Genomic DNA, 13592 nt, shown 5'->3' on the forward strand with positions numbered 1-13592 from the left:
CAAGCTTGTTAAATTTTTCTCTTGTCCTTTTCTTTTTAAAAATATATATAGTGAGTTTACCCTCTTCCAATGCTTATATCTTATAGTACAGAATGAGTTAACATCAATAATTAATTAACAACTATTCTTTTGCTGTGCAATAGCCCAGGGCTACCACAATCCTCTATGGGCTGTAGCTTATTCCTATCCACATAACACACTGAACTCACTAGTTGTCTATGATGAAATCTATGCTACATAGTCTATGGAACAGTAAAAACTGTTAAGACAAAAATGTTTTCCAGACTAGTTATAAGACCAAATTCATATGGTTTTCAGAACCATTCTCTAATATCTACACTGCTTAATAGTATATGGTTACTAACTCTCCAGTAGTTAGAGGAGATGTGTTACAAGCAAAGTAAATGACAGAATTAATTCATCTGAGAGGCAGCTGGCATGGTGCTTGGACAATATCTTTTGAGTGGCCAATTAAATATCACATACTAAGTTAGCTTGCACGAAAACACAGAAAAGCTTGCCAAGCTGATGAATGAAAAATTATGATCTGCTCACCAAATTTTTCTTTGACACATTAAAAAATACAATTAGTAGAAGCTGTGGGATAAGAAGTTTTAACGAGAGTCATGACTGACAAAATATCCTGTGCCAGCCTCAGTTCAGTTCAGTTTCATTAGCAAAAATTCCATTCACTCAAGTACTGTCAAAATGTGGAAGAGAAACTCAGTAGGTCAGTGTCACAGCAGATCAGTCCTGCTCATTACAGGGATTGATTCTCTGTTAGAGGTTTGATTCCTTGGGACTATTTGTCATTGCCATCCATATTCAACTTGTATGGAGATTGCTGAAATATATTTACACTGCTCTCTTTTATTGCTGAATAGTATTAACTGGAATATACTGAATAATATGCTGAATACTATTTATGGAATCACTTATTATTCTTCTGATTCCTGATTTTTTAGTGCATATTTTTCTTATGCATTCATGAATTTTGAGCACTGAAATAGGTGCAGCCTTGTGTCACAAGCCTGTCTGTCACATTTACTGTGCATTTTCTCTTACCCAGAATTGTGTTGTGCTTTGTATCTCCCAATTTATACCTTTAGTTAATTGTGTTGTGCATTTGACTTCCCATTTGTACCTTTAGGTTGCTGTCATTAACTTTATTTTGATGAATGTGTCCTTTATTTTGAACTTACAGTCCAAATTAGGCATGTCATGTTCTGCCATCCAAGAAGCAAATCTAATTTGCAGTGCAAATGTAAACTGCATTTAGCTTTAATGTACTGGCAATCAACAGGCTACCTATCTCTTTTTGCTATTCTACAGGTTTTGCCTCCCTTCCTAAGGAAGCAAAATTTACTCTATTGCACATTCTATCAGTCTAAATCTTGCAATAAGCTTTGGAACCTTCTTGAAAATTTCAACTGATTTTGACAGTGCTCAAGGTCTCAGTGTTACAACATTCCCACAAACTGAGTAGAGCCAGGCAGAGTGTAGAAACTGAATCAGTCTCCCATTGAGGGCAGAGCAGCACCACAATTCATTTCCACAGATTTTCTCTGCTTTAGACAATGTAGACTAGCTCATTAGCTGCCTATCACCAGTTTTCTTTAGGCCGTGAAACTTTCATTTTTCTTTCAGCTCATTTAATGATTTATCATCTGAAGTCCTTCTTTATATGAAACAGTAATCTTATGCTGCTTGGGTTAATTGTACATTGCATTTCTACAAATACTTGTTCTTGGTACTTTTGATAATATTATTTCTGGAATTCAGCTTGCTTTTTTTTTGGGTTGTTTGTTTGTGTGTTTGTTATTTGTTTTATTTGGTTTTCACGGCTTGTCCTCGGACATCTTGAAATATTTGCATATGTTCCTTGATTTTGAGTAACATCTTGCAAGTTTCCTTTTGGAATCATAATATCTCAAAATTTGAACGGTTCCTATTACCCTGCAATATAGGACTTGATTTAGGTACAGACACATATATAAAAGAACTTCCAAAAATAGTTGCTTCCTTTTGAATAGAAATGTTCTTATTTCTGGATTTTCTAAGCACTTTTGCTCTGATTAGATCCAGGACCTGGATGTTTATTTTTATACTTCCTTGTTTTTAATACAAAACCTAAGAAAATGGTCAGCAAGTGATAGTCTCATTGCAAGTCATAGAACCCCATAAAGCAGAATTCTACTGCTTGTTCTTTCTTTCTTGACTTCCTACTTACTCCTCCTCTTTTCTGCTCTGCTTCTTGCTCTCAGTTTTGCCTGCATTACTTTTAAGCTACTGTGCCTTACTGCATCCTTTGATTCTGAATCTTTCCTGTGCCTTCTTTCTCCCCTCTTCTCATGAATCTCATTTTCCCTTTCCTTGTCTAAGCCTCCTTCCAGATATATTTCTCACCTCTCTCACTCTACTGCTTCCTATCCCTCCCCATGCTATATCCACACAACTGTGTGTGGACATACACCATATGTACATACAGAGAAACAGAAGACTTTGTCCATTTTTCTGTAGGACTTTCCCCAGCACATTTTGAGATAAGTTTAGGAACATGCTCCTTTATATTTTCCTCTGAAAGACTTAGAAATTCTTACACCTTCTCTTTACACCCCTCTTTTCTGTCTTCAACAGTCTAGATCATTTGCCACCTCCTACATAAGAAATAGACAGCTGGAAACACTTTATTTTAAACTTCACTAAATGCATAATTAGGGATTATTTAGTAGAGAACATGATCACCTTGTGAATCAGCATGCTAGACCAGGTCTGCATTTGGCCTAAATTTGCTTATCCAAATGCATTATCCTCATTTCCTAGCACATATTACAAAGCCTTAGAATATATATGCCTCAATTCAATGATTTCTGAAAGCATGAAGCTCATTTTGTTGCATATCTGTATGTGTTTTGTATTAATCAGATTAATCAGGGATAAGAATATGAATTAAATTAACTTTATGTTCACTCTACAGGAAGAGTGTACAGGAAAAAAATCACTGGACTGGAAGAAAACTGAATGCGGTAAGAAGATGCAAATTCATTATATAACACTGTAAACAAGTCATTCATTTTTCCTAATATATTTTACTAGATTAATTAATTTGTTAAGTAAACTACCTGTCCTATGGGAAGCATATCTTCTTTTTTTTTACCTAGCCAGGCAGGTAAACAAAAAGGTGAGAATATTTACACCGAATAATGCCTCTCTTAAGTAAAGGTAAGCAATGATTTTGAAGAGGCAAGTCATTCAGTACTTGTTAGTGATCTGTGAGGAGGAAAGATTAATACTTGAACTTCTTGGCTAGTTGAAGTTGAGTTCCCAACAGCACAAGTGTCCAAATCCTACATAAAACACCCAAACTATAGAATCAATTCAGTTAGACCTTTTCTTCCCTGTCTCTTGTAGGACTTGGTTTCTGACTGCACTGGTCTGATGATGTCAGATGAATGTTTTCCTGGGGCATTACAATGGTCACTCCTTGCCATCTCAGTTGTTTCCAGCTGCACAGATTTTTTTCTCAAACAGAGGATTAGCTCTGCATGCTCTGTAACTCCTGCCAGAACCCACTGTCAGAAGGTGCAGCACTTGTCAGAAGGTGCAGCACTGAAATGGGTGGGCTGGATTCCAGCCCCCAAGCAGCCTTGCTGATGGCTGAACCACCAGCTCATTCTTTCTACAGAGCTGCTGTAATCACAAGCTAAATACTTTTAGGCCAGAAATTTTTTCCTTCCTCTGTGTGAAGCTGTGTCACTGTGCAACCAGGAATCAAAGCTGAAGGGTGTAAAGGGAAAACAACAGAATTGGTTGAATCCATGATCAAATAATGACAAGGACCTCCAGGGGAGAGATGAAATGCAAATTGTTCCCCTTGCTATACTTTATAGCCATGCACCAGAAAGCACAGAAGGGAATTAGACCTCATGAGAAGTCTAATTAATTATGAGTTTTAATAACTCTGTAAATAAATGAATTATGGCTAAGACAATACACATAGCAGGTTGGTGTTTTTTTTTTTTTTTTTTTTTTTTTTTTTTTTTTTTTTTATCCCAAAAGGGTAATGAAGCTTTATGTTAATTGGGGAACAGAGCATGAAGATGCAGCTCCTTGTTAGATTGGAATACACATTGACTAAGATTCAGAATTATTCTAGCCCAGGGATTTTCTGTAAGATACTGTCAAGGCTAAGCATAAGAATAGTGTAAACATTGCAATTATGCAAATGTGGGCTTGATGCAAAAATAACTGAATTTAGTTTTAAGATTTCACCAAAAATTGAGGCACATAAGAATGCACAGTTTAAATACTGTAAGCAAGTTGCATGATATTATAGAATCATATAATGATAACCAGCTCATATAATTTCATTTGTAGTACAAAGAAAACTTATAATGTACTTTTTTGAGGTGACTGATACAGGAAAAAGCTACACAGAATAGTCTGAGTGCTCTCACCTTTATCTGAAAGTTAACATATTTGTGCTCTAAAGACTAGTTTATTTATTTCCCATTAATACATCTTTGGATAGAAAGAAATGAACAACATTGGGAATTGCAACCAGAATGCAAGATTGTTTTTGCCCTTCCTCAAGTTAAGTTCACTCTCAGTAGAATCAGGCTGACCTTGTTAATTGTCTTTACAGTTCCCCAGATCTTGAATTCCTGATTTAACTGTGCCTTGTGCTTAAAAGGGGGTCTCTAACTTGTAGTCTAGGGTTTTGAAATCAAGGTATTCTACTTCCTTGGCAGATGTTCTACCCATCTGGCCATCATGGTCAGAGACTCTAACAAAGGGTGAAAATGTGTTCATTTTCAAATGTGCTCAAATCATAGAATATATTGAATTGGAAGGGACCCTTCAGGTCGATTAAGTCTAAATCCTGTCCCTGCATAGCACACCCTAAGAATCACACCATCTGCATGACAGTGTTGGCCAAACACTTCCTGAACTCTGTCAGTCTTGGTGTTGTGACTACTTCCTGAGAGAGCCTGTTCCAGTGACTGACCCTCCTCTTGGTGAAAAACTTTCCTGATATCCAACCAAAATCTCCTCCAACTCAGCTTCATACCCTTCTCTCAAGTCCTGTTCACTACTTACGAGAGTAAAGAGATCAGTGTCTGTCCCTCCACTTCCCCTTGTGAGGTTGCTGAAGACCACCATGAGGACTACCCTCAATCTTCTCCAGGGTGAACAGACCAAGAGATCTCAGCAGCTCCTCATCTGGCTTCCTTCTCAGAACCTTCAACATCATTCTGGCCCCTCTTTGGATGATCTTTGATAACTCAGAATATTTTTTTAAATGTGGTGCCCCAATCTGCCCCCAGCACTGGAGGTGAGGCTGTCCCAGCTCAGAGCAGAACAGGATAATCCCCTCCCTTGCCTGGCTGTGATGCTGTGCCTGATGCACCCCAGGACAGGGTTGGTCGTCCTGGCTGCCAGGGCACTGCTGGCTCATCCAACCTGCATTGACCAGGATCCCAAGTCCCTTTCTGTGGTGCTGCTCTCCAGCCTCCTGTTCCCCAGCCCATACACACAGACAGAATAGCCCTGTCTCAGATGCAGATTCTGTCACTTGTGTTTGTTAAACTTCATACAGATGGTGATTATCCATCTTTCTGATTCATTGAGGTTTCTCTGCAGGGTGGCTCTGTCCTTGAAGGAGTCTGAATTTCTCTCAGGCTTCTATGTTTAATTTGTTACAATTTTTAATAATTAATTTGTTTAATATGGAGTTTCTGAATATACAGTTTTCATGAGATGCTTTCAGCAAGGACATTACATAAAGCCACATCAAATGAGTAAATAGATGAAGAGTGATATATTAAGGAGTGCTAGAATATCTGTATTTGCAGTGAAACACTTTATGACTATGATTTGTGATATTTCTTGATTAGCACATACTACATGTGAGATCCTTCAGGGTTAATGCAACTTTGCCTTCACCTCTGCAAAAATGAACTCTGTTCAGACAGCATCACAGCATTAATTCACTCCAATTTACAATTATTTTCTTCTAGGAAAAATTACTGTGAAGCCAGGTGCTTCATCCAAAATGCATCCCAAATACAGAAAAAATGTTAGTGGTCATACCATATGAGGAAAAGTTTAGTAATCAAATCTTACAGTTCTTAGCTGTATAAACAGATGGCAAGGCATCTCAGCAGGTGTTACTGCCAGCCTTTTGGCAAGACAAAACCTCTCAGTGGATACTAAACCTACTATCACAACTGTTTGAGACAACACTAAAATATCCTCTACCAAAAGTATACCTCCCTTGCTAGAATAGGTCATATATTTTGAAAGTACAATCCTGTAACTAAGAGAAATTGTTCTGAATTTTGAATTTTTTCAAAGCCATATTCACAATCCAGAAATAATAAAAAATAACACAAGACTTAGTTCAAAACTTCTCACCAGCTCCCCATCATCTAGAAGATAATGAATAAATAAAGATTCTGCTTCAAAACCTGATGGTTATGTTGAGAACACTGGCCAGAGAATGAAAGCTAAACTCAAACCCCCCTCCCCTAATAATATATTTTATGCCTAGAATTTACATGAAGTGCATCAAAAATATTTTAATCTTTACATTTGTTATATGCAAATGCATTCTGTATCTGGTTTCACTGTGAATTGCCATGTTCCCTGGACACAAGCTAATTATGGATTGTATGAAGAATTATATATTGTTCAAAAAATCTTTTTCATTTTCATTGAATCTTATCAATACAAGACAAAAAGAAAGTTATTATAAATATTAATTACTGTTCATATTTTACAGAGGAATATTTTATTTTTCAAAGTCAGGCAACATCATATGCTTGTTCTTTTTACACACAATGAAACTCAAATTGGATTTAAGTTTCAGTTTAACTTCTTGGATGAACAACTGCAGCACTGTATTGCGAAGTGAGCTGTATTGGAATCTTTGCTACCCTGATCCAAATTTCTCTCATTCAATGGCAGGCTACCGGCTGAAAGGACTCCATTTTGCACTTTTCTTGATTAACACATACTGCATGTGAGATCCTTCAGGGTTAATCCAACTTCACCTCTGCAAAAATGAACTCTGTTCCGGCAGTGTCACAGCATTAATTCTCTCCTTTCTACCAGATCAGGTGGAACTACCCGATCTGTGCTGGCAGCTTTTATCAGTCCCAGAGACACTTTGCACATGACTGACTTACTGGTCAAAATTTGGGTGTGGTTGTTTGTCCATGTTACTAATTAGTTACATCGTAAACTCTATGAGGAGTTAAACAGCAATATACAGATTAGGGTCTTCCACCCACAAAGAGGTTACAAGGTCAGCTAAATTACTAAGATTTACACATTCATGCAATAGTGACCATTTAAGGTCTTCCTTAAGTTATAAACAAAAAGTTCACACAAAGTTATGGAACACAAAAATTATGAAAATGTGTTTAAGATAGAATAAGATTCCAGTTGCTGTTTCTGTTTGGCCCTCTTCCAAAAATATGCACTTCCACCTCCCAAAAAATACAGCAACTTGATGTTAGTTGGAATTTCTAAAATTGGAGAGGGGGAAGGCAGAAAGGCACATTTTGTATAACCCATGTCATGGTCTTTTATAATGAAAAAAGGGGCTGAAACCAGGGACTGTCTGACATACTGGAAGGCAGGATTGCTCTGCCTTCAACAAGCTGGAGAACATCCTGACAGGGCAAAGCCTTGCACCTAGGGCAAAAAAGCCTAGCATTGGTATAGGCTGAGGACTGACTAATGAGACAGCAGCTCCACAAAAAGGACCTGTGTGTCCCAGTTAAAAAGTGAAATGAGGATCAGCAGTGCAACTTTGGGTAATTAAGCCTAACCACTATACTGTGCCACATCAACATCACAGCGGGTGAAGGGAGAGCCTTATTCTCTACTTGCCATTTGTGAAACCACATCTGCAACACTGCATGGAGCTTGGGCTTCTAAGTATGCAAGGAATACTTAGAAGATTAAAAGTATCCAGAAGAAGGTAACCAACGTGGTTCCAGGGGTTGGAGCATGTGACAGAGGGAGAGGCTAAAGGAATTCACCTTCATTTTGAGAGGACATAATCCCAATGTTTCACGGAATGGAGGTTATTAAGAAGGAGGAATGTTGGCATAATCTTCTCACAGAGGAACTTTTCCCTTTTCTGGAGGTGAATAAGAAAAGGACAAGAAAGAATGGTCATGGTATTGTCTGGATGCCAGCTGCCCTCCAAAGCTGTTCTATCCCTTCCCTCAGCTGGACAGGGGAGGGAAAAAATAATGAAACCTCATGACCTGAGAAAATGATGGGGAGAGATCTTCCACTGACCTGGACAAAACAGACTCAGCTTGGAGAAATCAATTGATCATAATCAAAATCAGAATAGGATAATCAGAAGTAAAATGAATTTTAAAAACACATTTTCCCCACTTCACCCTCTTTCCAGGGATTAACTTTATTCCCAAATCTCTACCTCCTCCCCAGCAGTGGTGCACAGGGACAGGTGGTTACTGTTATGGTCAGTTAATTACATTATTTCTGCTGCTGCTTCCTTCTCAGGGAGAGGAGTCCTTCCCACAGGCTGCAACTTTTCAGGAATTGCTTCAGCCTGGGTCCTTTTTTTCAACAGAGGGGAAATCCTTCAGGAACAAACTGTTCCAGCATGGGTCCCCATGGGATCACAAGTCCTGCCAGCAAACCTGCTCTATGGTGGGCTCCTTTCTCCATAGGCCACGGGTTCTGCCAGGAACCTGCTCCACGATGAGCTTCTCACAGGGTCACAGCCGCCTTTGGACATCCACCTGCTCTGGTGTAGGGTGTTCCAGGGATCTCTGCTCCCCCATGGCCCTCCATGGGCTGCAGGGGCACAGCTGCCTCCCATGGCCTGCACCACGGGTGAAGGGGAATCCCAGCCCCAGTGCCTGGAGCACCTCCTCCCTCCCCATCTTTCATCACTGACTTTGCTGTCTGCAGGGCTGTTTCTCTCGCATATTCTCACTCCTCCCTTCTCTGGTCACAGTTACTTCTGTGCAGTAACTTTTTTTCTTGAGCATGTTATCACAGAGGCTTTACTACTATCAATGGCTAACTCAGCCTTGACCAGTGGTGGGTCCATCTTGGAGCTGGCTGGCATTAGCATGAGGGAAGCTTCCAGAAGCTTCTCAGGCAAGCCACTCAATACCAAAATCTTGCCATGCAAGCAAAATGTAGGCCATAGGTTGCAAAAAGAGAAACTTTCATTGGATTAGAAGGAGGAAAAAAGTTCTGTTGAGAGTGGCTAAACACAGAAACCCTAATATAGCCAAAAGATTCTAAATTTCCACTGCTGGTTTATGATTTGCCAGTTGATTTTTCCTTTCTTACTTTTTGACCACTGAGTAAAATTATATTGGTGACAAGGCTACCAGTGTTCCTAGTAAATGTCCCAGATGCAAAGTTTCCTGATCTAACCCTACTATTTCAGTACTCGTAGCGTAGTGTTATCAGTGAGAATGTAAAATCATTTACCGTGATTCCCACATCTCCTGGGAGGTGGGGAATATTAATTCTCCAAGTTCAATACTTTTTGGACAAGTACAACAGTCAGTAGGCTGTTGTGCAGAACTAGGGCACACAGCTGTGTTTATTGCACTTTGTTACCCATGAGTTCTATCCAAGTGCTCTCTACATGGCTGAACACAGCTGCATGGCTGGCAAAGATTATACCTCTTCCACTGTGTGTCTAAAACACATAGAGCCGAGCTCAGGATGTAGCTAAACTCAAGATGAGAATACACAACGACCTGTGTTTGGTTGTCTGACACAAAGGACAATGGACTTTTGCTGTACTTCAGGGTTAAGATACTATTTGGCACTCAGCTGTTGGAACTGTTCTCTGACACTAAAGAGGTTTCCAGTTTATTAACCAAAATACAAATGCAACTGATGGAGCTTGAATTTGGTCTCATTTTGCTTGGGAAAAAGACTTATTAATTAAATTAATGTCTATACTTTAAAAGAAGACATTATTGGGTACTAGTTGATGGCCACAGATGGTAAGGTCTCTCCATGTCTCATTTGAGAAAGTGTGAGACATGTTACTATCACACAGACTGTAAAGTGACTTGGAACTTTGTCTCAAACCATCAGTCCTATCTCCATTAAGAGATGCTATTACAAGCTAAAGCTTCACAGATTGTTTTTGTGTTAGTACCATCACTAAGCCTTTTTTCCTGTGATGATGTGTTTATTCCTCACATTACCTTACAGATTTTTCTTCAGTGGCAGAAGTTGTTCCTTAAGTATATGAAGACTTAATCGTACCGTTTCCTTTGGCAAAAGCCAAGTGTCACCTATTCGAGAACCCGAGGTGTCTACAGAAGGGCACTAAGACAGCACAGGACTAAACAGGACCCTGTGGAAATGTGCCTGGAGACACGGGCTGCCCTGCCACTCACTCCACTGCACCGACGTCCTGTGGCCGGCATTTAGCGTACACATCACACCGTTCCCTTTCAGAACACGAGTTTTTCCTCCAAGTGTTCAGAACATAAATCTCGGTAGGTCTACTAGAACAACTGGTGGTTTGGTTCATACTTTTTTTACACTGTAATGGCGCAGACCAGGCTGAAAGGGCAGAAATGCCAGCTCCAGGGATGCTGGCTGCTCCCATGTGCGTCCGGGCGCCGGTCCGAGGGCAGCGCTGCGCATCACGGGCGTGCGCGGCGGTCAGCGCGGGCCTTTCTCCCCGCGGGACAAAGACGGCGCCGGTTCCCGCCGCGGCTCCGCCCGGCGGCTGGCTCCCGTGGCAGGCGCTGCGCCTCAGCGCGCCCGGGGCCGCCGCCGTGTGCCGCCACAGCCGCGCGGGCCGCGCCGCCCCGGCCCGGCCCGGCCGCCGCCCGGCACCTGTGCGGCCCGGCCGGGGAGCGGCGGTGCGGCGCCTGCGTACTGGGCGGGCGCTCGCCGCCAGGACCGCAGTCACTTCCTGCCCCCGTGCCCATCCGGCTCCGGGGTCAGCGGCCGCCGCTCTGGCGGGACAGGGGCGAATAAAGTTTAATTCGGGGAGGGGGAGCCCGCCCGTCCTCTCCAGGTAGGGCCGGCCCGCGGTGCCCGCCCGCCGCGCCCGCCCCGTCCCGGCGTCGGCGCCCGCTGTCACCTGCGGCCGCGCGCGCCTCCCGCCCGGCCGCGCGTGGCGGGCGCGCCCCGCTCCGGCTGCGGCGGCGCCGCGGAGCGCCCGGCCCGCCGGCAGCGCGGCTTCCCGCGGGACCCAGGGGCGCCGTCCCATCGGCGGGGCTGCGGGGCGAGGCTGAGAGGTACGGCCGGAACGCGGCGGCGCCGCCACGGACGGGGCGCGGGGCGGTGCGGCCGGGCCGCGCTCGGTGGGGAGGGCGGCGGCCCGGGGCTCTCCCGCCGGCCGGGGCGCAGGCGGCGGCGGGGCGGGAGCGGGGCCGTGCTGTGCCCTTGCAGAGGGCGTCTGAGACCTGCGGAAAACAATGGGAACTTTCTCCTGCGCCGGGGCGCCGCTGCCACCGGCCTGCGCGGCCGTGCTGCCGTGGAAGTGGGTGCGCGGGGCTGGCGCGCTCCTGAGCCGCTTGTGCTTGGGCGGTGATTGCCAGTTTGCTTATTTTGGCAGAACCGAGCTGCTGGATGTAGAAGGGAAGTAGGTCGTGTGCACGGAAAATGCCTCTAAGGGACAAGTGTTGTCAGACCGACCACCATCACCATGGATGCTGTGACCCAGGTATAGTGGTGTGTGATGCTTCGGCTCTTTTGCATGTCTCCTTCATTTAAAGCTTGCAGGAACCGTTGATCGGATTGCAAATGTGTATCATTAGTGTCAGCTCTAGGTATAAAAAGTTTCTGAATTTTGTTTGGAAATGGGTTTTTTTTTAGTATCCTTGAACTTTCACCTTAAAATTATTTCAGGAAGAGACTATTTTAGTTCCAGTATGTGGGATAATCCTCAGGCCACCTCATGGGCATTGTGTGCAGTGAGCAGAGGAAGGCAAGAACTTGTATAAAGCAACTGATCATTTTGTTTCCAAAAAGTGCTGTGTTTTTAAGTTTTGTTGTTTTTGTTTTTTTTTTTTTGTAAAATGGTGTTTCTTGCAATCATTTGCATTTGTTGTTTATATTTTTACTGTCTCTCCTCTGGTGAACTGTGATGAAATTTAAAAATCTTAGTCTCAGAGGAGAAAAACCCCACTAAATCCTAGAACTACTCTTTATGTTCCATGCCTGAATGATGTGAAAGATGTGATCAGTAGAAACTATTATGAATATTCTGAAGATTCGGCCAACCTGTTAGATACTTCTGAAATTATTCTGCTTATTAGTATTTTAAAATGCTATATTATTTCTTTTGGCCTTCTTGTGGAGTTTATTTGGATGCTTTCACTTCTGTTTTGAGAAGAAAGGCATCAGTTTGGGGAATTAACAGATGAAAATGTGAGCACAGTGACTTTGAGTGAAATGTAATTTGAGAATAGATATTGTTCAGTTAGCAGAAACATTGCTTTATGTTGACGATGAAATGGTTTTGAGTTGTTCTAATGCTTGAAAAAAACAAAAGTATTTTTCTTGCCTGACAAATTAACAGTGATGTGTTAGGTCTGCTTCACCTGTGTTACTCCTGTTGATGTCAGTTGGTGTTGTACATGCATATTAGAGACTGTATACAAGCCAAAATGTTTTATTTGGAAGTGTAGGGATTAGGCTAGTAGAATACAATATGCCACTGTGTTAGAGATCCCCAGATGATTAGCTGATTTGTCATGGTTGTTATGTGTTTGTATTTATAATGGTATATTATGGAACCTGGATAGTCGGGTGGAATGTTCATTCTGTTGTCCTTTTCTACAATGCTTTGTCTTTTGATGTTTTTTTCAGCTAGAATTTATTTATAACCTTTTAGCTCAACATTCCTGTCAAAATTTGTTTAGCCTTTTTGCACTTATTATCTCTAAATAGTTTTATACTATGTCTCAACTGGCCTTTATTAAAAATAAATTTATTAGAGATCTCAGTGCTACATTTAGAAATGAAAACCTTACAATGGGATTAAAATCAAACCAAATGGTTAAGGTGGGAGCCAGTTTATGAAGTGTGAGGCTGGCTGTTTAGTCAATAAGAAATATAAAAGAAGACCTAACTAAAGATTTTGCAAGTGCATGCTTCAAGAAGTATTCTTATTCCTGTAAATTTGGGTTCCCTCTGGGCAAAGCTTAATTGCCATATCTATATACAGCAGTGGAGTGCTATTAATTTTGATGTGCATAAATACTGCATATTGGAATTGATAAAAACTCTGATTAACATATGCTTTAGTTTTGATAGCTTTTACAAAGAATATGATATGGAAAGAAACATCAGAAATAAAGTATTCCCTCAGCAGTTTATTTGAGCCTGAACAGTTTCCTGAATGTAGCTTTTGTGGTTACACAAAAGGTTTTTTGGTATATGCTATGTAGCTTTGCTTGTGCTTTCTTTCTGATCATTGCTGCTTAAATTTGGCTTCAGTGTTTAGGTGCATACTGGTGACATTGAAGTCAGGTAATGTGCTGTGAAGTATTTGCTAATGCTGGTAATCAGTATTTGGTAATGCTCTTTTGTACATGTCATTTAGT

The 13592-nt window shown here is 41.7% G+C and overlaps 1 protein-coding gene across 3 annotated transcripts in view; it reads left to right on the forward strand.

The window, feature by feature from the left end:
- Positions 1–11146: 11146 nt before the first annotated feature.
- Positions 11147–13592, forward strand: part of ZNF800 (zinc finger protein 800) — a 39676-nt gene continuing 37230 nt past the window's right edge. For all 3 annotated transcript variants that reach the window (XM_085569102.1, XM_021555224.4, XM_085569103.1), the window contains exons 1-2: positions 11147–11279; positions 11600–11707. In XM_085569102.1, the coding sequence (XP_085425228.1) occupies positions 11647–11707 (61 nt within the window). In that variant the 5' untranslated portion in view covers positions 11147–11279; positions 11600–11646. The remainder of the gene's footprint in view (positions 11280–11599; positions 11708–13592) is intronic.

Source organism: Lonchura striata, chromosome 1A (assembly GCF_050655825.1).
Source record: "Lonchura striata isolate lonStrDom1 chromosome 1A, ASM5065582v1, whole genome shotgun sequence".
NCBI lineage: Eukaryota > Metazoa > Chordata > Aves > Passeriformes > Estrildidae > Lonchura > Lonchura striata.